Genomic DNA, 24,511 nt, shown 5'->3' with positions numbered 1-24,511 from the left:
AGAACGTTTAAGAACTGGATAAGTGTAGACAAGCAATGAATTACCACAGTAATTAAAGAGTACATGAAGACATATTATAAGGTTACTTATAGATCATGTTATGTGTAAGATGGTTTTATACATATAGTTAGAGTATATATAGTGTGTGGTGGCAATAGACTTCAGTAAAAGTAGGGCGGTGTTCTGGTGAATTTTGAAAATGATGCTTCATGTCTGATGTGCCCCTGGGTGCTAAAATAAATATTTACTCTTTAGTGTTACAAACGTTTTTAAATTATTGTTATTAAATTATAATAAATATGTAAGGGATAATCGACGCGAAGCAGAGGGTGGTTGTCTCGTCGAAATGCATTAATATCCTTTAATGCGTTTAAGGCTTTTAATGCACACCTTCCAGCCAATCAGAATCCAGTATTCAAACAGACCATGGTATAAAACAAATATAACTTTTCGTTCTGGCGAGAGACAAAGAGAGAGAGAGAGAGAGGGGGGGGAGAGATGGAGAGAGAAAGAATCGTGTCTACTCATGGAGCCTCTCAGTAGTTTGCTAAAATAACTTAAAATGCACAGAGCTGCAGCCGAACAGACCAAATGAGATGAACTTTTAAGACGATTATTCCTTTAAGACGTTATTTTTCAAGAAATAAGACATTTAAAGAATGAAGGAAAGTAAAAGAATAACCCTTACTTCGTGGAACTCTATGAAGTCCACAAGAATCACGTATGACTGATGGGCTACTACATTTTTAAGGTTGACACGATCATGTAAGCTAATGCCACATTTCTGACAAACGGTTTTTCAGTTTCACGCTTAAACCCAGAAATAAATGTCTGGAACGGAATTTTATGTCAAACATCTCATAGCAACCCCGACTTCAAGGAGATGATAAATATGATTTCATGCCCAAGATGCTTCTGGTTAGGTAACACTGCATTCAATCGGGACATCAGCGTCAACGCTTGTCTGAAGCATGGCCGACGAGATCGTCATAGTGACAACAGCAAATCACATTGTTCTCCGGTCTTGCATGAACGCAGTTGGCTAGCACCTGCACTAGGTTGCATAAGGCGATCTTATTGTCTGACAACTGCTTTGGTGCTTGAAAAGACATTTTCAACTTCTGCCTTGAGCAATGTCACTGATGTGACGCTGACGGACACACAATTCAGTTCGGCAACACACGACGACGTCATAAGGTACTGCAAAACATTTGTTTGTGTGTGTGTTTTGCAGTGACTTACAGAGATAAGGATTTGAAAGCCTCCGTGCAGAACTTCTATGTACTGGTACTCCAGCAGGCAGCCCGTAACTGATATGTAGGACTGTGCATCTGCATTATGCTCTCCGCTGGCAGGGATCTCTCGTCCAAAACAGCCCGGTCCGTGCTCGCTCCACCAGGAGTGATGCGCAGAGATGTTAAAGGTCAAGAGGTCGCTGTCCTAAAAAGAGAAAGATGGAGTCGTTGTCAACTTTAGCTGAGCGTCAATATTACAGAAGAGTGCGTGAGTAACGGGCTGGACGCTGAGAAATGGCCATGCATAATTTAACACAAGCTGACAGAGAATCTGTTCCTCCGTGCAAAAATATAATGTTCCAGCAACTCCCCGTGGCCAATTTCTGGCAAACATTGCGGCAAATTTGCTTCAAATTGCCTGTAAGTTAGCTGTGAATGAATCTTTCATGCAAGAGTACATTAAACAGACGAGGAAGCGCATAATATCACCCAGTACTATCACCAGTGTGTGTGACTATGCACTGCTTTCCAGGTCACATTTGACGAATGACAGTTATCAAAGTGACTTCTGGACCTTCTGTGATTATTAGTGTGCAACTCGTCCTTGAACTCTCTCTGGCAAACAGTGAGATGGAGGTGAGTGTCCTCTTTATCATCAGTAGACGTTATCGTTAGACATGTCGTGTTTCTCCCCCCATATTACATGTCATAGAGAAGCGTGTGTGTTCACAGAGGAGGTCGATAGAGACCGTCCTGTCCCGTATTTAATCACTACCTCGGTGTGAGACTGACAGCCACAGCCTGAGGCCATGCATGAGAGGACGGACAACCTCACCGAATTCGCCTCAATCAATGAGACACAAAGAGAGAGAGAGAGAGAGAGAGAGAGAGATTTCTGTTCCATCAGCTATTTCCATTTAAAGGGATAGTTCACCCAAAAATTAAAAATCTGTCCTCATTTACTCACCCTCTTGTCATTTAAAACCTGTATGACTCTTCGGCAGAAAAAAAAAGACGATCATTTAAAAAAATGTTGGTAACCGAAAGCCATTGGTCCCCATTGACTTTTTTTGTACACACGTGCAAGACAATGGGGACCAAGTTTTTGGATACCAACATTTTTCAAAATATCTTCTTTTTTGTTCTGCAGGTTTCACACAGGTTTGAAATGATAACAGGGTGAGTAAATGAGGACAGATTTTTAATTTTTGGGTGAATGATGACTGAATTTATTATTTTAATATATTCCTTTAATATACATGCTTTGTTCTCCTTATATTCTCTTATTTGATCAAATAAAATAAATACGTATGAGAATACTAAATCAAAAGATGATGTAAAAATATATAATTGAAGTTCTCACCCTCATTTATCCAAGTCATTTTTTACTTTCATTCCATTAGATATGGCGAACCTTTACATTACATACGTGGTCAATTGTGTGTAATTTAAAGGGACAATTCACCAAAAAATGTATCTTCAGTTGTTTAATTACCCTCCAGTCATTTCAAACCTGTATGACTTAGTTACTTTCTTCTGCAGAACACAAAAGAAGATATTTTGAAGAGTATTAGTTACCAACAATATTGGACCCAATTGACTTCCATTGTATGGACACATAACCATTTCTCAAAATGTCTTCTTTTGTGTTCCATTGAAAAAAATGAGTGAAATACTGGTTTTCAACAACACGAGGATGAGTAAATGATTTTTATTCATTTTTATTTTTGCTGAACTATCCCTTTAACACAGTGGTTCTCCAACATTTCGTGGTAAAGCCCCTTTTGAGGAGAGTGCATCGCTTTGCAGCCCCCCAAATAAAGACTTGTACATTTATTATTTAAACCAAAAGCATATTAAGTTATACAAAGCTGGAAAATTAATTGTTTTGGTTTTTGGTCCTATTTTTCTGATGTTTGATTGCATAAAATCTATGATACATTTCTATATTTCATTAAGTGCCACAAAATCTGTGCCCCCCCTGGATCCATCTTGGGGCCCCCAGTTTGAGAATCGCTGCTTTAACAAACCATTATTGCCGACATTGTGATGAAGTTGCAAAAAGTTCCTATAGATTATCCTTCCCTGTTTATTCGTTGTATGACAGTTGAGACAGCAGTTAGACATGTGTAGTTGTGTTTCATTGAGGGTTTAAGACGGGAGGTGTTAATGAGGGGGTGACTGTGGTGTTGTGGGGTTCTGCAGGGATGAATAATGGGGTGTTACGGGGAGCAGGTGGCTGAGACTGAACTCAGGCATTAGCACAACAGATGGACACACGCCGCTACATATGGACAGCAGGAAGTCAAGCGCCTGATGGAGGAAACACACACCCCCACATACAAATATAAACACACAGAGAGGGAATATAAAGGGTCAGTGCTGTTCTACTCGCTGCATTCTGGACAGCAGATCAGTCTGCTACGGATGATGAATATTCATGTGTTTTGAATCTACAAAGGGGATGGGGGCTTCGCGGGGAAGGGCGTACCACCTGTGACAGCAAAGTAAAGATAAACGAGGGAGTGACTGAGCGTGACAGAGGAAGAAAGCGGAAATCATAAAAGACCTCAATTTAGGCAAAAAGGAATAATTAAAGTCAGCTGGTTATAACCGTAAAATAAAGAATAAGGGATTTATTTTACGATAATGTGAGTGCATCAGTCATCATTTACTCACCCTCATGTCATTTCAGGTCATGTTTAACTTTCTTTCTTATGCAGAACACAAAAGAAGATATTTTGAAGAATGTAGGTAACCAAATAGCGGCGATACATACGCATTCACTTCTATTGTATGGACACAAAACCAATGGGTACCACAGTTGTTCGGTTACCAACATTCTTCAAAATATCTTCTTTTGTGGTCTGCAGAACAAAGATAAGTTATACATGACATGAGGGTCAGTGAATGAACGTTCCCTTTAAAAACAGCAGATGTGAACAGGAAGCATTCACAAGGGTTTTTTTCAGTCCAGCCTTTGTCTAAACAGTATTTAGATTTAGACACCGTGGGCTCTAGAGATATTATCACTTGTGCTAAGATTTGAGATTAGAGATTTGATGAGCTGAGTTGGCACATTTTAGGGGGGGTGAGACAAAAGAACCCCCCCCTAAAATGAGTCTAGTATCACATACAGTATAACAGTGATGTTCATTTATTACCAACCAAATCTCTCCTGCATATGAATTCTGAACAAACTTTACAATCATTACCAGTCTATTTTCTATTTGCCATGCATCTATGATAAAGATGTAAAACAATATAACATCTGATATAAAAGCTGCCCATTACATGTGTACCACATTTTCTGTTTCACTCTGCAGGCATCTACATAGACTTCAGAGACGTCTTCATCCAATCTCACTCTGCCTTCTGAAAGCGAAAGAGTGCTTTTTGTTGTTGGAACAAGAAATCTGAGTCCAGGAAACAGGCCAAGCAGAAAAAAAACACAATAAACAACCATACACACAGAGAATGTGTAAATTATACAGTGAGCTCACTTCTCACTGCTAGCACACCAGGGGTTTACTGTTTGTTTCCATGACCTGTCAGCACATGTAGCGAGAAAAGTTTACCCTGGGATGGATGTGTTGTTTTAGTGTTGAGCCCAAAGAACATTAAGTTTTCGCTAGAATACGCATGTGGTTGTCCACTCGATCCTTTCAAAGTAAACTCCATTTGACCGCATGCATTTTGAACCTTCTATTTGACAGCTTGCCACCTCATAGAGCCATAAGTGTAAATGATTACAATTAAACCAGAATACATGGTAAACATTTTAAATAAATAATACAAGGTATGAACACATTTAAAGGTTTAGGGTTATATAACAGAAATGTTTTTGTTAAGCTGTGTTTATGATATTCTATGAAATGTATGTTAATATTTTAGGCTTAAATGTTTTAGATTAGAAAATATATATACACAAAATGAGAGCATTCCATTTTTTTTTTTTTATTGAAACATCATGCTTTTTATTTTGTTATATTTTTTTATTGTGTTAGTTAGCTGTATTTGTTTAGTGATTATGGCTTAAATAAAAAAAAACTGCAGATTGATTGATATTAATTGGAATGCACAATAAAAAACATGATTTCATTATGGAACCAAACTCTTTATATGTAAAGACCATTTTGCAAGTTTATTCCTTTCAATGTCCTGCCCATGTGTGTGACTATCCATCAATCATCATTTTAAAACAATGCAAAACATACAGTATTTTTTTCTACAGAGGGTTTATTAACTCTATTAATGTAATTGTGCAATTAATTAAAGTGCAATTAATGTACATTATCTTAAGCCTTTAAATTATTATTTTAAATTATAAAAATATATATATGTGACCCTGGACAACAAAACCAGTCTTATGGGTCAATATTTCGAAATTTAGATTATTACATCATCTGACAGCTGAATAAATAAGCTTTCTATAGATGTATGGTTTTGTAAGGAAAAAACAATATCTGGCGGAGTTACAATAGTTTAAAACTCTGGAATCTGAGGGAGCAAAAAAACAAAATAATGAGAAAATTGTCTAATTTTTAATTTTAAAATTGTTAATCAGAGGTGCTGTAGCAGGCCATCCACTCACAAAAATAAAGTTTTTATATATTTAAGGTAGGAAATTTACAAAATATCTAAAAATCGATCAATTTGACCCATACAATGTATTTTTGTCTTTTACTAAAAATGTTCCAGTGCTACTTAAGACTGGTTTTGTGATCCAGGGTCACATATTTATAATACATTGCAACTACAAATATGTTTGTGACCATAGACAGTAAAAAAGATGGACAGCGTGACAACGCTTCCTTCCGTTATAATGAATTGAGCGTAAAATGTCCAACGATGGGCGCTGACATGTGTTTACATGGTGAGGGCTGGGTTTATGACCTGTACTGCATCATAACTCATTTCCAATGTACTGAATCCACCCAACTGGACATTCATTGAATCATTTTGTCAAAAAAAGTCACACAGGTTTCAAACAACATAAGTGTGAATACATGATAACACCTGAGTGCTTTAAAAAAGACAATCTGTTGTCATATTTAACATTAAGACACTTGAGATATCCAGAATAACAAAAAGCTAAAGGCACAAACACATCTCAATAAATGTTTTAGACACTCCATAAAGATATCACAAATGGTACCATTTAGTTGTTAAGCAGGGTCATTAAAATACCTCAGACCCCAAAATGCGAGTAACTGCCCCCTATGTGACCTCAGATGAGAGAGTCTATCTTACCTTTGACAGTCCTCCAACCTCCAGGTAGAAACAGATGAGGAAGACATTCCAGGCCACCCACACTGCTGTCCATACTGTATACTGTTAAAAAGATGCACAATTTAGTACTCACACAAAACACATTCCAACGTGATGATCACATAGAGATCAAACAATAATTGCAGACCCCCAGGGGCATCACAAACCTCTGACACAATATATAAGCATTCATAATACACAGCGTAAACAGTATGTCTCATGCAAAAAACCTTTGACTCATCCTTCCGTTTGTAAAAAAAAAAAGTGGGATATATGTGAAACACATAGAATACACAAAGATCAGTATAGACAACAACATATGAATTAAACATGAAAAACCCAAAGTTGAATCAATCTTTCAGCTCCTCTCATGAACATGTAAAACCATGTAGTAACGTTTCTAGAAAACATGCTAAGATACCAAGAAGTAAAATTATGTATCTTGTACTCTAAACATATCCAAGCAAAGGAATTATTACATGAATAATTCATATTTTTTAATGTAAGGTTTATCAACCAAGAACAGTCCTTCCACTTAATATTTATATAAATGCTTTAACAAACACACAAACTTCATGCACCTGTTTTTGACTTTTTTATGAATAGATGTGTACAGATTTTAATATATAGCTAATACTACAAAATAAACGATGCAATTTACATCCTTGAAACTTTTCAAAAATTGTGTGTGTTTAGTTTTTAGAGCTCTGCCCTGCACAAAACCCATAACACAGCTCTTATATTTTATCACCAGCTTTATCTGTCCCTGTTCTGCTCTTTTTCTTCTTTTATAGCGCAACATCTCTTTTAAGCACTAAGCCTTCTGTCTGCCTGGTTGTTTGTATTTCTGTTTACCATATGAGTACAATCAAGACTTTATGGGTCTATAAATCCTTTTGAAATGTTAATCTGAATTAACATTCTACCCTGATTTAGTACTGCTGGTGTCTATTAACAGATTTAACTCAGACAACTTTCTTTATTCTACACATTTATTGTTTAGAAGCTCAGGGCTATTGTACGTTCACATTGATCAACTTTGTCTCAGGTGTTTTTTTAAATGCTTAGATAAATGCACACAATATGTGACATGAGTTGACATACAGAATTGTTCTCTGACTTTGAATCATAGACTAGATCTCAGATCATTGTAAATCACAGAATTTAAGGACTTTTCTGGAGCTCCGAGGAACTAGGTCTATGGTCTTAAAAGCAGAAAGTGCCCTCGTTTGCTCTCTATTTAATCCAAATATCTGCAAGAAAGTGATTTTTTTCTATAGCGAGGGACACAGAAAAGAAGTTAAACGAGGATAGATATGTCTTTGTTTTCTTCTGTAACCTCACAGAGCATACATTGTTCATAAGAAGATTAAACAGAATACAGTGTCTTGTTTATCTCCCTAAAGGAAGACCATCTTGAGACTTGTGTAAGATATTATTTTCCCAAATATCTTTTCCCAAACAGCAAAAGGTGTCTTTCAAAAACTAAACTCATGTTCAATGGGATTTTCTATTGAGATATAAAAAGATCACAGCAGAATTTTGTCTGAGGATTTTTTTTTCTTTTATCATGTATGTAGCTTGTTTGTGTGTTGTTTAGATGAAAGCAATTGGCAAATGCATAAATGAACAGGGCCAAAATGTAACAAACAACCCAAAATATTTTGTTATTATATGTGTTATTAACTAGATCTTCTTCTACCGTCTCAGAATAAAACAGATGAGCAGATCTTCAGTACAGAGAAGATAAACCTCAAACTTTAACATCTCCACAGATGAATGTCCTGAAGGGAAATGATGAATCTCAGATGGCATGAGTCAGGTGTTAAATCATTGCTATATTGTTATAAGTGTCATTTTAATGTGTCAGGGAGCGAGGAAGAGCCTTTGTAACACATCACACAGACACAAGCCTGTGCAAAGCTCCTTCATCGTTCCCAGAAGCGCCTGACTGCTTACTCACATCTTCCACCTGTGTCTTTATATTTCTAACGCTTATTCTTTCTTTTCTATTTTCAGCTGTTGCATTGCTATTAAAATATCCCAACAGCTCACTCACCTATCTCATAAATCAAAATGAAAGGCTTTATAATCATAATGATTCTGTGAAGTTGAAGTTAAGATGCGACACGGATTGACCGGAACTGAGTGGCGCTGGACTCTAACCGTTTAATTCATGCTAATTGGTTGCAGATTTAGGGGATTAAAATGCCATAAAGTGTGTGGAGTATGAGGGCCAGTCCAGCGACTGTGAAGATGTTTGCCGGAGCGCTTTATATGCAGATAAGTGGACTGTTTTCTTTGATCAACTGTAAGCAGATTTGAATGTGAATCAAAGCATTATTTGCATATAAGCCTTTCTGAAAACTGTCCGTCATTAAGTAACAGATCCGAACCAACTGTTGCTTTTATACAAAACCTGCGATTTGATTGAAACGTGTCAAAAACATGTCGGGTCATATTCGACCCCAAAATTCAAAAGAGAATTTTGATCGAAATTCTCATTTTTTTACATGTGAAAACGTGACTTCATATTATTTAAATGCTGATTAATCTGAATAAATATCTGAATAAACCAAAGTTATTTTTGTTTACTAAATATGAAACTTTGAAAACGTCTCAGTTCATTGAAATAAAATAAAATATTGATCTAAAAATTATGGGTAAAACTTAAAAGGTTAAAAATTGAAATGTTGCCTCGAAAAGTTAATATGTAGTCAGAGTTTAGAGTTTAAAGCACCATAAAAAATAAAAATACAACGTTTTAAACTAAAGACCTAAAAATAAAAGCTAATTTAAAATATTAATAAAACTAAATAAAACTCAAATTAAAACTATAATAACTCTGCAAAAAATAGATTTTGACTTTAATTTGACTTGTACATGCTTTTAGGAGATTCATCCTGTAACCACTGTAAAGAAAAGTCAGAAGCAGCACTTACCACCACAATGTATCTAGGTCTGTACTGAATGGTGCCAAACAGGCCCAGGATGACCACTAGGATGTGGAAGAAGTTGGCAAGGATGGGGGCCCACTGGTAGCCCAAAAAATCAAACACCTGTCTTTCTAATGCCACCATCTGAAAGAGAGAGAGCATATCTTTAGATGAATATTTTAGAGGAAGAATGTTTTGGAATTCAAGTTTAGAGTAACAGATCTGCATGACAACTATCGTTTAACTTTTTGTCTTTGATCATTTTGGTTGGAGGACTATCAAAGGATTTTTGACGCAAAAACTCAAATGTGTCAAACTCTTGAAATGCAAAACACTTCTAAAGTAGAAAATCTCTGTAATTATTCTTTCATATTCTATCAGGGAATAACTGCATTACAGCAACACCTGGGACAAGTTCAAGAAGAACAGAAGATGCATGTTGAAGACCCGCTGAATTATAACTTGAATATTTAATTGTCACACATTTGTGGTCAGTGGGAATTTATAAAATATATATAGTCAACATGTTAGAAACTGGGTTATGATGGCATGTTACAGATCTGCCAGTGTTTCAGCATCTGAAGAAAAAGCGTTAAATATGTTAAACATGGCAGCAAATGTGTTTACAGAAATAATGTAGAGACTGTGTCATTAATACATCAGAGGATTTACATGTCAAATCAAATTTTCACATTTGTTAGTATGCAAATAAAAAAACTAACCTAAAGGCTAACAAATGGAGGGTTAATTATGGGACTTCCCAGTAAATTTGAAACAGAGCTGAACATGACATCAAATCCATGATTTTGTTAACCTTAGACTTTAGTCGTGAGTTTAGCGACGTCGAACTAACTAAGACCGCCAATGTGAGTGTGCACACCGACGCGCAAAATGGCAGGCATAAAAGCTTTTTTTTTTAATGCCTTGAGCTTGTCTTTTTTCATGTGCCGCGTTAAAAACTGGCCGACCAATGAGATTGCCGCTTTTGTTCACGTGCCTGGAGCTGCTGAAGTTACAGTAAAACATGACTTGGTGGCGCTCAATCAAAAATGGTCTTGGCGAGCACACATTGACGAAGCAAGATTAATTCTTCTTCTGTATGACAAGCGAATTTCAGAAGCATAAAAATGCGCAAGACCACCTTCCAGTCCCGGGGTATTTCTGTTTTTCATTAAGTGCCATCTATATCAAGGAGTGAATTTTCACGTTCACTCGGCTCAACACTAGTGAAAATCATTTGGGTATGAATGCCAGAAACACTGCCAATAAGCGTGTGCGACTATCGTCCCGGTGTGTACAAATATTGAGGTTAAAACTGACCCATGGTTAACAATTTAAACTATAAAACAACACTGTTTTTTGCTTCTCAGCGAACATAAGATTAATGTAGCAAGTGATCAATTTTCTATCATCATAATAAGAACAAGAAATATAGAAGAGAATAGCAACTTTGGTTCACAAACTCATCAGCAACAAGTTTTGCATTAACAATTTGCTAGACTAAAACTAAATGTGGCTCTAAATCATGATTTCCAAATAAGAAAATGCAGTGGCCTTTATACAATCCAGCAACATTTCCAATAACTCCCCACATTGAACAATTCATGCTTTATCATTCTAACACATATTACCAACATGCTAATACATGCACTAATATGTTACACATGTATATCGTCCACCCTCTGTTGTGGTAAAGAGCTGTTTAATAAGAATTCAGTCAGTGTTTAGACGAGAGCACATGCTGTGAAATGATGGATGAGAAGAAATGGTGGAGCGCTGCATCGCCAGAGAATGCTAATGAAATGCAAACGTTAATGTCGTCCTTATAAAAAAAAAACATCTAACACCTTAACCGAAACACACTGAAAGTGAGAATCATAGAATCTTACGTTAATTAAATCTCAATTGGAATAACAGAGACTTAAATTCTGCCGTATTTCTTCATCAGACTGACAGTAATATGTTTATACAGGAGGAGGACCTCATTGATTTTTCAATGACTTTCACCCTTACTTAAAACATTGCACATGAGGTGATGGTTCCATTTCTGTATTGAATAGTAATAACCATGAAAGTACCACAAATGCACTTCAAATCAGAATCAGCTTTATTATTAGAATGATATTTATTTTGTAAATGCAAACACACAAATAATCTGCTTTTGCTACAGGAGCTCTGAGAACTTAACATAAAGTGAATATAAACATAAGATAGCATTAAAAAAAAAATATGTAGATTTAAAAGAAATATATATTGGCGCTTTCACCTAAACCTTATTTAAAACCTCCACTTTTGTGCTACAGAGAAAAAAATAAACCATACAGATCTGGAATGAGTCATGAGAGAAAATAAACAATGACAGAATGTTCTGTTCATTTTCGAGTTAACTATCCCTTTATTATGTTAGTTCCCGAAACACATCATTTACGCACTGCCTTGCACTGCAGTCAGTCTATACATTTGATCAGTAAAGCAGTGTCAGGAAAGCGATCAGAAGTCTTCAGAAATCTCCAGCTTAAATGCTACAGGGTTATTAAAACAGATGCTTTCTGAGTGCCTGGTGTTTGCTGACTCCATCCAAAGCAAGAAATTGAATAAAAACTGAAATTCTGGATTCTTCATTTAGAAACGAGTCCTGTTCTATTTTCTTCCTGTCCCGTCTTGCTGACATTTCTGAACTAAATGCCGGAAAACACTAAATTCAGACAGACAAAGACCAGCATCCTATGACAGCATAAGTGCCAGGGGATTGTGGAGCTTTGAGCTGGCAGATACAATTAAGTGTCTGAATGATGGTTTGATCAGAGCTGATCATCTTGGACAGTGTGAGAAGCAGACAGAAGGAGCTGATCCCGCAAAACAGTAATGGGGGAAGGTTGTGACAAGAAAGAAAGGAGGTAGTTGATGGATGAGTAGAGGAGAGAATGGAAGGAAGGCCTGTAATGAGGAATGATGAAGAGATGGAGAAACAGGAGGAGCATCATTAAAGTGATCACAGAATAACACACAGAGAAAGTGAAAGGGAGAGAGAGCAAGTCCTAGTCCAGACCGGACTATTGCAATGCGCTACTGGCTGGACTCCCAGCTTTCACAACCAAACCTCTACATTTGATCCAGAATGCAGAGGCAAGAGTGGTCTTCAATGAACCGAAGAGACCACATGTCACTCCTCTCTCCATTAAGTTTCATTGGCTCCCTGTAGTCGCTCGCATCAAATTCAAAGCCCTGCCATTGGCTTGGAGACCACCACTAGTTCGGCACCCCCATATCTTCACTCGCTGCTACAGACTTATGTACCAGCCCAATCCCACGCTGAGCAATCCCAGTCTTTAAGACACAATAAGGCTTTAAAAATCAGGTTTTAATCTGTGTGTTTTAATATTTAGAGGTTTTGTTTACAACAGACCTTATTGAGGGCAATTTAAAAAAAACATATTTAAAAAAAAAACATAGAATTTGGAGCGATGGAACCAGTGGTCAAAAAATCGCTTCTGCGTTTTGCATACAAAATAATTCATCTCTGAACCTCCATATAGTTAGAAATAGGAGTTCCAGATTTTGCAGTCAATTGCACTCATACCCCATCCCCATGAAGCATTGCTGGCAGCCATTGGTTAAAAGAAATTTGATAAAAGTTACGGACTGGTGCCACCAGTGCCATCCCTCTCAAATGTTAATCCATGTGTGGCAAACAATAAATTGTAATATCGAATTGCAATAGTTAAACAATTTCAATTGTCGCAATATATATTGAATCGTCACAAAAGTATCGTGATAGTATTGAATGAGGAGATAATCGATCATCCCAGCCCTTATATTAACAGTTCTTAAAAGGTTATTTTATCACCATTAATTTGAGGAGTGTATGCAGCGGTAATATTAAATTCACGTCTGATGTTCAGTCGACCAACATTTAGCACATAATTTATTACCTGCCAGAGAGGAATGTTGAATATCCACCACAAACAGTCCTCACAAGCTAAAAGCTTCTCACTGGAGAAAAAGAAATCAAATCAACTCGACGATAACACAAACAGACATAAATGGCGCATTAGTAATCCATCAAACAGCCAAAATTCTGATAGACAGACTTTGTTAGTGCTGGAATTAGGCTAATCCGCTTCTGGAATCTGCTGATAGTCAAAGTCTAGAAAAGCTGTGATTTTCCATTTTAGAAACTTGTGCGCCACACAAAAAGCTTAACACAAATGCAAACGAGAGACCATGACAATTAATTTTAACAGAGACTTGTGTTACTATTGTACTTAAATAAGCATACAAACACGACTACAAATCAACATCTCTTACTACTCCATCTCTATATCTGAACCTCTATAAAGTTAAAGTGTGAGATATAAGAGGAGCAGAGAGATGGCGTGTTTAGTGTTTCACACATGCACTAAACCGCTAATGATCGAGAACGAGGATGTTCCTCTCCTCTCTCACTTGAGGGATTCATTAGCACATGCTGGAATGGCTGAATGCTTTCAGAAGCTGAAAGATGAAGCAAAGGTTCCTGGCAAAGCATACCGAGCTATATCATATCAAATTCACTCCCGCACCTTAAACCAGCCATTTCCCTTAGATTAGCTTCAGCTAGCCCACAAATCAACTTGTGTAATGCTGCTTTGTTGTCCCTGATCGATTACCGCGAGGTCATGCACAGCTGCGGTAATCATCTGTTTAAAGTGGCGCAAATCTTATAAATTTGCGCGTGTAAGCCTTAAAATCATCTGGTGAAGATACTTATGCGAGTGCGAACGTGGGTAGAATTGGGAACGAGGACAAATAAGAGAGTGAGAAACATTTTTGTTCTCTCTAAGGCATAAACAATGGCGAAAAGATGCTTTGTTCAAATCTACACAGCTGCTTTGAAAAAAATCTCTGGGAGGTGACATTCAATAGTTTGACTTAAATTGACCTGTTTTAGTGTTCTCTATAAACACCATCTCATATAAAGTTTGTGCTTCAATGCTTTTGTAGACCAATATTGGGAATATGTGGAAAAGATTTTTTACTTAATTAAATTTTTCACTTATTTAGTGGCCTAGTAGATGTCCTTCAAAAATGTTTAAAAAGCATCCCAGAATGCACCTCGTGAAGCTGGTTGACTCAATGACCAGACTTTGCACGGCTGGAGCATTATGGATGTGACATTTTCAGGCACAACTTGAAATATAAATTTTAAGAGAATGTATTTATAACAAACATTTTGAACCATCAATTTATACAATTTCCGACATCATAAAAATATCAGTCTATGCACAAGTTTTTCCATTTAAAAGACAGAAAAAGAATGCGTTATGGATGTGACAAAAAGGATGCATGTTTTTAAGAGACAAGACGTCATTGTTTGTAGGGCTTCTGTGAGTTAAAATGTGCAAACCAGAAGCAATTAATACCCAACAACTGGAGAAGGTATGGCTCTTTAGAAAACACACAATAGTTACTATATTAAAATTTTCATTTGCCTGTATACGATGAATATGTACGGTTATATTTATATATATCTTACCTTACCATGGAAAAATGGCAAAAAATGCTTTAAAAATTTTAAAGGTCCTTGTCCAATGTGTAATTTGTTGGATGATTGATTGATAAAAATGCAATATAATAAAAGCTGTATTTTAATTAATATAATATAATCGAAATGCAGGTCCCCTTACATAGAATTTGCCATTCTACAGTACCCCTAAACTGACAAACTACTCTACAGTATTTTGTAAATACATTATCTCATACAGTAAGGAAGTGTGGTGAGAACATCATAGTCTTGTGTCAGCCACCGGTGTGCTTTGAAAGGGAGGGGTGGAGTGGGCAGTTCACAACGTCACCGCTAGATGCTGCTTAATTTCATACAATGGCCCTTTAAGAGAGACTAAACACGGGTATTTAAACAACAAATATTAACATCGATATGGTGAAAAGCTTTGGTAAAAACTTTTGCATGGAATTCCCTATTCAAAGTTTTTTGGGCACTGCATGATTCGTAATAAATGTAAATTATTACATTCAGCACCATGTTATCATCACCATTGATCTACAAATGTCAGGCTGCTCATTTAATCTCTGGAATAACATACTAAAGAAACAATAAGAGTATTATAATAGTATACCACACCTTACTCTGTGTTACATCTCAAGCCTTCTAAATGATAAAAAGGGTGTGATTTCCAGATCATGACCCGTGACAGAATCCAACAATCCATACACCCCACCCTTCTGTCACCCACATCAGAGAGACGGGTCTGCATTAGAGAGGTCGCCCATCCTTCCTACTGATAAAAAAACAAACTCTGCTTTCCATCCCTGATAACACGCCCCCTGTACAAACACAAAGATATCAATTAAACCCAAAGCTATTTAATGTTCTTTCCATGACCCCTGTTTCTCAGTGTTTCCCTGCTCTCTGACACCAGCTGGAATCCATTCCATGAGGTCAACCCCCGCTTTTACTAATCTCTAATATGCTGCATTTTTTTTTTATGTATTTCTGTAGCTGTAGGATTCTAATCAGTAAGAGCTTTAATTTTATACAGTTACAGAACCACTTTGACCTGTGAAAATGACTTCAAACGAAACATTATTTCTAGGGATGCAGCGACACCATTTTTTTAAGACCGAGTACGAGTACCGATATTTTTTTCTGGTACTCTTCGATAACCGATACCTGTATATTGTACAAGTATGTTAATAAACCAATATCTTAAAAAAAATCTTTTGATTTTAGGTCTACTTAAATTTAAATACTATTTTTAAATTAAGTTACATTTTTTATGATAAGTAGCTCAATTTTCCTAGCACATTTCCTTCATTTTGCTAAAGTAAACAATATATTCTGTGTTCGAATTATAAAAACTCAAGGGGGGTGGTGTGGTAAAATGTGAGTGTATTATAACTTGTTCAAGTCAACCAGACTTTTATTTTTTTAACGGGACCCCGCAAAGAGCGTTTGTTTAAGTTAAGCAGACTTTTATTTTGACGGATCGCCGCAAATGGTGTTTGTTTATGTGTTTGTGTCCTCGTGCGGTAACAAGCACAATGTGTTCAGGTTCAGTACACGCAACCACACCACTCTTTCACACACAGTCACGCAAAATAAACAGAATACATATTTAAACAGTATCTGAATATTTCGTTAGCCTTTACGTTAGCTGTTAGCGGTTCAGCACTAATTTCTTGTTAGGAAATAATACATTTCCCAGATTCCGTGCCATTCCGTGTTGTACAGGAAATTCTGTTTTTATGCCTTGATCCTCTATTATGTATGTATATCATAGGGCTCTATGTATGTCACGTGAGGTATCGGTCATTGGTATCGATACTGGTATCGGTGCATCCATAATAAATTCACAGCAAGAATGATTAAGATAAAAGAGATTATGATAAAACTAACACATTCTCTTTGAACTCACAGTTAGCATTTTTGCCTACTACAGCAAAAACGCAACAGCTGCCAGGATGTGTTTCATCAAAGTGTGTTATAATTTAGTCTCTGTGGCTTTCATCATTGTAAAATCCATCATAATTCCTCTTGATTTGCCGTAAAGTAATTACCTGCTCCGATCACAGTCAGCTGTCCAGATGATGAAACCATTAACTAGAACATCCTGAGCATTTGATTACAGCTTGTTAAACATGCTGTACAGTGGCTTTCAGCCAAAACATGTGAATCAAGATACAAACTGTGAGACACATTCATTCAAATAGAGTTTTGCTTCAAGTAAACAAAAAAACGGAGTTGTTTATCACTGCAAGTTAATCCATCCATACAAGCCTTACATATACAGTACAAACACACTGACCAAAAGCATTAAGGAGACAGCAGAGATGTGTGACCTCAGTGTCAGCCAGAAAATCAATGAAATAATAATGGACCCACATCTGAAAACTTGATGTTCACAGGTTTTTAGTCTCAGTCTGGAATGGACAGTCACACACAGTTTGTTTACGGAGCATCCGATGCATATTAAATATTGACAGGCTCTAATCTGATTGGCCGGCTTTTGTTTTTCATTGAAATATTAGCTCAGAAATGAGCACTGGATGCTAGCAAAAGTTATCTAAAATAGTCGGAAAGTCAATCTAACTTTAGGCTGTTATAACCGAATACTTAAAGAGATAGTTCGCCCAAAAATGAAAGTTGTTTTTTTATCATTTACTCGCCTTCATGTCATGCCAAACCTGACTCATTTTTCTTTCATTCTGCAGGACACAAAAGAAGACATAGTGAAGAATGTTGGTAACCAAATAACATTGACCCTCCATTGACTTCCATTGTATGAACACAAAAAATCGTATTCGTATTTCACAAAATAAATTTTGATAAATAAAGGGTTAAAAACTCTTGACAGTTTTTGTTTATTTCTTATTGAGAGAAATGACCCCTTTACTACAGACCACCCTACCCTCTTTGCATCGGGATATATAAAAACCACATACTCCAGAGCTTCAAACTGTATAATTTTGGAGAACTGTCATGCGTACCCCCGGGCCATCACGTATCAGAAAGTGCAAGTAGTGAAAAGTCCACTAGTATTCAGGGTACAGCGTCTTAATTTGGTGTCTGAATAGGGATGGTAAAATGGGGTAGATAGCCCCTCTCTTAGCCCCCGGCTCATATGATGAATCTCTCATCAGTCAATAATTCACACATGTTCAAGAAGACAGAGCGTTCACAGAAAGATTTAGAGACACACGCAGATGAGAACAAGAATGTGTTAGAATGACTTTCACTTTTGAGATTCATTTTGCCCATTGATATGGCCTTATTGTTAAGAAAATGAATAAAACATATAACATTGATGGACAAATTTTTTTTTGGCAAATTTCCCCATGTCTTACTCAACCTCAAGGCATCCTGACTGAACATGAATTTCTTCTTGAAGAATAATGCAGTTGGAGTTATAATACCCTTTAACATTTTTCTTCCAAGCGGCAGAATAGATGTGACTGCGAATGGGAGTGATTGGGGAAATTTTTTTGAAGCTCAAAAAAGTGCATCAAACTATCAAAGAATGGTTCGACACGGCTCTGTGGCCTAAACACAGGTCTTCTTAAGCGAATCGATGCATTTGTTTGAGATAAATATTCATACAGAAAGCGCTATTAACGTTAACGTCTAGCCTCCGGCTGTCTGTGAACCTGAGGCTTCTTTTTGCGGCAATAACGCAGGCGTGTCGACGAACACTGCATTTTTCTTTTTGATCCATTAGGATATCGTCTCGTTTGTGCGGGAACTTTCGTCACTGTCATTCAACGGAAAAACAAGCCGCAGCCGAGGGATAAAGGAAGCTAGACATCAACATTAATAGAGCTCTCAATAAGGATATTTCTTATAAACAAACGCATCAATTCGCTTCAGAAGACCTGTGTGAAGACCACAGAGCCACGTTGAGCCGCTCTGTGATCGAAGGATGCAATTTTTGGAGCTTCAAAAAATTGCCCTCCATTCACTCGCATTCTAATGCTTGAAAGAAAAAAAATTATACGCGGTATTATAACTCCGACTGCATTGTTCTTCAAGAAGAAAGTCATATTCAGTCAGGATGCCTTGAGTAAAACATGATTTGACTTGGAAATATCCATTTAATCCGCCATTGTGTATGAGACATGCATATGCAATGCATACTGGGATTTTGTAATTCTTTAATGATACATCATATGCAGTGCAGCCCTTAAAATGATGTTTGTTGCTAGCTCGATGGGTTCAAAGCCTGTGTCTTTCTCTATCTACCTGTCTCTCCCACCAGCATAGAAATAGACTCTTCTTGACAGTTTTTCTTGCATTCTTTAAAAAATAAATCAAATTTAGTGGTCTCTTTTTCGTTGGCTAACTTCCTCTTGTCTTTTGATTTTTTTGAGTATTATACAATCGGTGTCACCTTCCCCCTCAGTGCTATTGATCAGCATCCGGGTGAATGACTGACCTGCTGTAGCACTCAATACTAGCTTCTTCAGTTTTTCAGAAACTGGTCAATATCCATAGAGAAAGCATCAATCGACCCGGTTTCAAAGCATTTTGTTGTGTGCTCAGCAAACAGGTGCTCTAAGAAGACTGAGTAATGATTCAATAAGCATTTCATCGTTTAGCCAAAATTAGATGACTACAACATATTCTAATCCTTAAAGGTCAGAAACCTGCAAGTACAGTCTCTTCGCTGGTTCTACAACATCATGAGCTCATGAGTCCAGAACAATTGCATACAGATGTGCATCAGACAACATATGACACGACATGATTGAAAGCATGTGAATACGTTTGAGTTGTAGATTCTTGATAAAATACATAAAATGTTCCACTCGAAAGGTAAAACGATAAATGTAGGTGGAGGTCAGAGGCTGCCATTGAGTGTTGATAAAGCAGTGATTTATATGAATAGCATTGACATTGAGCTTGAGTAAGTGCTGATATTAAAATTTAATCCAAGTTGTTGGGATCTGAACATGCCTATTCCAAATATGAATCTGTCAGGTCTATCTTATTTAAGAAATTAATATTGCAGTGTTACTGCCAAGACACTGACATTCACCTACTCTTCGCCCTACTTAGTGCAAAAAAGTTAAACAAAAATAAAACCACCTAACAAATATTCTCACGAAAAATGCACAACAACACAAAGAACATGTTATAAAACCTAGTATGTTGCCTGTTGCATTTTAAGAAACCTAGTTTTTGCAAAAATCGCACCTAACATCGCGTGCACACTTGAAAAGAATGACATTTTTTACTTTTGTCAGTAACAAAAAACTTTTTGAGTGGGTTTTCATGAAAAAACAAAACTAAAGGTGGTTGGCTACAGGTTTGTTTAGGTACTCAGCCCGACTCAGTTTTCTAAATCGTTTTTGAAAAAATGCTAGCTAACCCCTTAAATAAATTTAGTTTATTTAAAAAAAAAGGCTGCGCCAATAGCACCACTGCATTCACAGCAACAAAAGCTCGATTCCCATCTCGACGGCCCTTTCCCGGTCCCGCTCCCCTATCTCTGCCCAACACTTTCCTGTCTGTTCTCAAGTGTCCTATCCCAATAAAGGCAAAAAGTCCCTAAAATATAACTTCAAGAATTTTTATTTTATTTTTCTCCACAGATATATTGTGAGCATAACTTTTTCTACACAAATACTGATTACAGTCCTTCAGAGAGGCTGGAAGCTGTAGGTACAGTATGAAAACTGTAATTTTACTCTTTTATTTTACAGAATTTTCACACATTTTATCATAATATGGTCAAAATAACAAATTACAGAAACAGACAGCAAATTTACAAGTCAGGTGTAAAATGTCTTTTTGCTTTTTTGTGGTAAACCAGCTTTCGGAAAATATTACTGTTATTTTTACATTAGAGCTGTCTGTAGACAGTATACAGCAGGGCAGATATATTTTGAAAGAGAGCCTTGGAAATATAATTTATCTCAATTGTCCTCTAAGGTTCTAATAATAACACCGTTAGTATCATTATATTCTGTAAGTCTAGCACTGCTGCAGTCTTCCTGGCGAGAATCATCATCTGGCACGTTCTCCATCACTCCTCAGCAGGCATTCCTGAGGATGCATTAGAAGAGTGGGTTTATATGTGTGAGTGGGCTTACTTATAGAGCCAATTTAGTGCCTAAACTCTTCTGAATCTGAATGAGGTCATTGGAGATGCTTCACCGGTCCGCCTGGTGCACATGTGTGAATGTTTTAGATCACTTTGCGGTCAGGATGGTAAGTTTATCGAAAGTATGCATCTTGGGGGAGAGGCAAAAAACATGATTTTTTTTATTAAAACTAACATCTGGGAAGCTTTTGAGTAACCTCCAAATAAAAAAAATAGTAAATGTCAAATAATGACATTTGTGGATGTGTAATAAAGTCTGTTGCTGTCTGCTAGCCTGAGGTCATGTTGAGAATAAAAGGATACGTTTTCAAGCAACACCCAATTTCAATATGCACACCCCCTGTGTTAAAATAGGGCCAAACAACATTTTATTAACTGTTCAAAGGTACAGACTGTGAAAACTATTGGCAAGGTTGCGAATTGCAACAAACCGCTCACTCCACCCCTCCCCTTCCAAATACTAAGACGGCTGACAGAACATGGCGCATGACATTCAAGGGGACCCACGGTGTATGTAGATAGAAATAGCTCATTCTAAGGAAATAAAAACATAACGCTTCACTGTGTAAGCTCTTTATAAGCCTCTGAACACATAGTAAAGTATATTATATTGCATTTCTGTCAATATGTCCTCCAAAAAATTACACACTGGACCTTTAAATCAGCAACATAAAAATAAGATTTGCTGACTATTTGAAACTTGAAACTAAAGAAAGAAATTGTACTTTTTTTATTCAAAATACTTAAAATTTAAGATTAACACCTTGGCTTTCTCCTATTTACATCATTAGGGGTATAAATTTACTTAAGTCCCTATTTAACCGCAGTGTCATTCTGATTTATTCAGCAAATTAAACTTTATTATAGCTTCAGTACATTAATGAAACTTGTATATGAAACAGAAATGAGATGAAAAGTAGAGGCGGACCTTTTGTTTTATAAACATTATTCATCTTCTTGCCTGTCTGAAGGATGCACGATGTGCGTTGAATGTACGGATGTCGGATAATATGCAAATAAGCTGATAAACAGAGTGCACATTTCTGCCTTCATTTGTCTGCCAGATAAAGGCCGCTGTCAAGTCTGGTAAAACCGCCGGGTGTTTCTATCTCCCAAGCTGTCATGAATAGCCAACAGGGGCAAATTAACCTTTACAGGAGGCCAAAAGGTTCCATCAACATAACCAGTGAACCCCTGTAGCCCCAGTAATGACACCTCGCGAGCAAATTAAACCACAAATTACCCCGTCCTCTCCTCTTTTCTGCCCTCCCGCGAGGGTCTTTGCCTTTGCGAAGTCGACTTTGTGATTTCTGGTTTCCGCGGGGAGCGCTGTTTGTTTAGTTAGTCTGGCTCTCAGCGGTGGGTTAAGGGTAAAAACACATGACGTGTCACTTTTACCTTTCCCTATGGATGGGATGAGTTGTGTGTTTACCTAGAAGAATGTTACGAGTTCAACACAGCTTGAGCTCTATAGACATGCTGTCAAATTTAAAAGAAAAATTGCACAAAAGAAAACATTTGCAAGCAAAAATCATGTTTACAGTAATGATCGCACACTGAAAGTCAATAGGGCAAGAGATAAAAACAAACTGTTCTGAAAGTATAAGACTTTAAAGGAGCAATGTAGAGATTTTAGCAGCATCTAGTGGCGATGTTGCGTAATGCACTTATGAATAGTTCATAAGTCTATCATATCCATTCAAGAATTCAGGACTTAATACATCACGTGTGCATTCATGGGTCAGGAGTCAGAGTATAGCCTCATTCTGACCTCATTATCGTATCTAGTCTCCACCAATCGCTCTGCTCTGCATAAAGAGGTCAAAGCCACTATCGTCTATTATCCACAATCCATCATCAATCACTTTCATTCTTCAGCAGCTGTCACATAGACACACCATTAAGTAACACATCTATCTCAGTAATGTCTTTCTTATAATAACCAGAGAACAAGTGCAGCTGACTCTGTTTCTGACCGATAAGCCTTTTTGGCTCACTTTTAAAGCTCTCTGGTTTACTTTGTCCTACTTTGTTCCGTCTCTGTAGGAGAGAGATACAGTGGAGGAAGTTTATTGAATGAGAAAGTGTTTCGTTTGTGGTCTCCACATAACACAATATACACCACTAACGTCTATAACACATAAAGGGTTAGTTCAGTCAAACTCATTTATTCATCGGCTCATTCCAACCGGCATAAATTTCAAAGCTATGGATTTATACCACATGAGTTGATTTGACTACTTTTCATGGTGTTTTGTTGTCATTCTGGAGCTTGACAGCCCCTTGTCGCTATATTAGTTTTAGAAAAGGTCTTATTTCAGTAACACAATTGGGTTGTACAGTCGTAAAAATAATAAAAGACCATCCCAAATTTTCATTTAATATGCATTTCAAGATGTATTGTCGTCATTCCATTACAGTGTCTGTTGAATTTCAACAAAATCAAACCTCAGGGGTGACAAAGTCATACAACAGGAATGTGAAAGACTTACAGCATGACAAGACACATCAAGGAGGTTATCGCATATCATTTTTGAACATTTTTGCTGTTGTATTGCTTGGAATGAACATGATCTTGTTTTCTTTGCAGTATTCAATTTCTTTTTAGCAAATAGAAACAATATTTTGTTTTCAAATTTGATAATTGTACCTTAACACATATATAGAGTAAATTTTGAAAAAACTGAAAATAATTTTGAAATGGTCTCTTCTTAGTTTGCTGTACTTGTTTGGTTCATATTATTTTATACATTGGCTAGCATGAACACAACAGCATTTTATTTTGCATACTCACTTAAATATAGCCTATAGTAATATGTTCATTTCAGCATTTAACTAAATTGTATAATAAGCCTTTAAATAGTATATTGATCGAAGATTGAAAACGAGTCTAATTTTTACAAATTAATAAATAAAATGAAAAAAAATGATATATAATAAATAGATAAATGTATTATAAATTCAAAATATTAACATTTAAATATAAATAATTGAGAATACAAAAGTATACTCAAATATACTACAGATTACTATAGGTTCACCATAGTATATTTTCACGTTGAGTCTACCTAAGGCAGTGTTGGGTGTAACTAGTTACTAAGTGTCATGATTCCGCTATCATGTCATGTTTATTCTTATTCTTGCAGCGGAGTCATGACTAAGTCTAGGGTTTTGTGTGAGAAGGACATGGCATGGCTTAGATATTGGCTGTCATGCTCCTTCTCGTGTCTCGTCTATGGCCCCCGCCCCTCTCGTCTCCTCGTTAGCTTCCCTTGAGTGTTTCATAACCCACACCTGCCTATTGTTAATTTACCTTTGTTCGTCTCCCTATTTAATGCCCTTGTATTCTCTGTCCTGTGCTCGTTTGTTTTTGGACATACTGGAACCTTTGATGTCTGTTTGCCTGTCTGAACTCTTGTTCCAAGGAGTTATCCATACGCTGTGTCCCAGCGTTCATTTCCAGTGCTCT

The 24,511-nt window shown here is 36.8% G+C and overlaps 1 protein-coding gene across 2 annotated transcripts in view; it reads right to left on the bottom strand.

The window, feature by feature from the left end:
* nkain4 (sodium/potassium transporting ATPase interacting 4) overlaps positions 1 to 24,511 on the bottom strand; it is a 48,843-nt gene that overhangs the window by 20,599 nt on the left and 3,733 nt on the right. For both annotated transcript variants that reach the window (XM_056733343.1, XM_056733345.1), the window contains exons 2-4: positions 9,449 to 9,586; positions 6,489 to 6,569; positions 1,243 to 1,440 (exon numbers count right to left, since the gene is read on the bottom strand). In XM_056733343.1, coding sequence (XP_056589321.1) covers positions 1,243 to 1,440; positions 6,489 to 6,569; positions 9,449 to 9,586 — 417 coding nt within the window. The remainder of the gene's footprint in view (positions 1 to 1,242; positions 1,441 to 6,488; positions 6,570 to 9,448; positions 9,587 to 24,511) is intronic.

Source organism: Triplophysa dalaica, chromosome 20 (assembly GCF_015846415.1).
Source record: "Triplophysa dalaica isolate WHDGS20190420 chromosome 20, ASM1584641v1, whole genome shotgun sequence".
In the NCBI taxonomy this organism is placed as follows: Eukaryota; Metazoa; Chordata; class Actinopteri; order Cypriniformes; family Nemacheilidae; genus Triplophysa; species Triplophysa dalaica.
The sequence above is the reverse complement of the archived record's forward strand: the minus strand, read 5'-3'. Positions and strand labels throughout refer to the sequence as shown.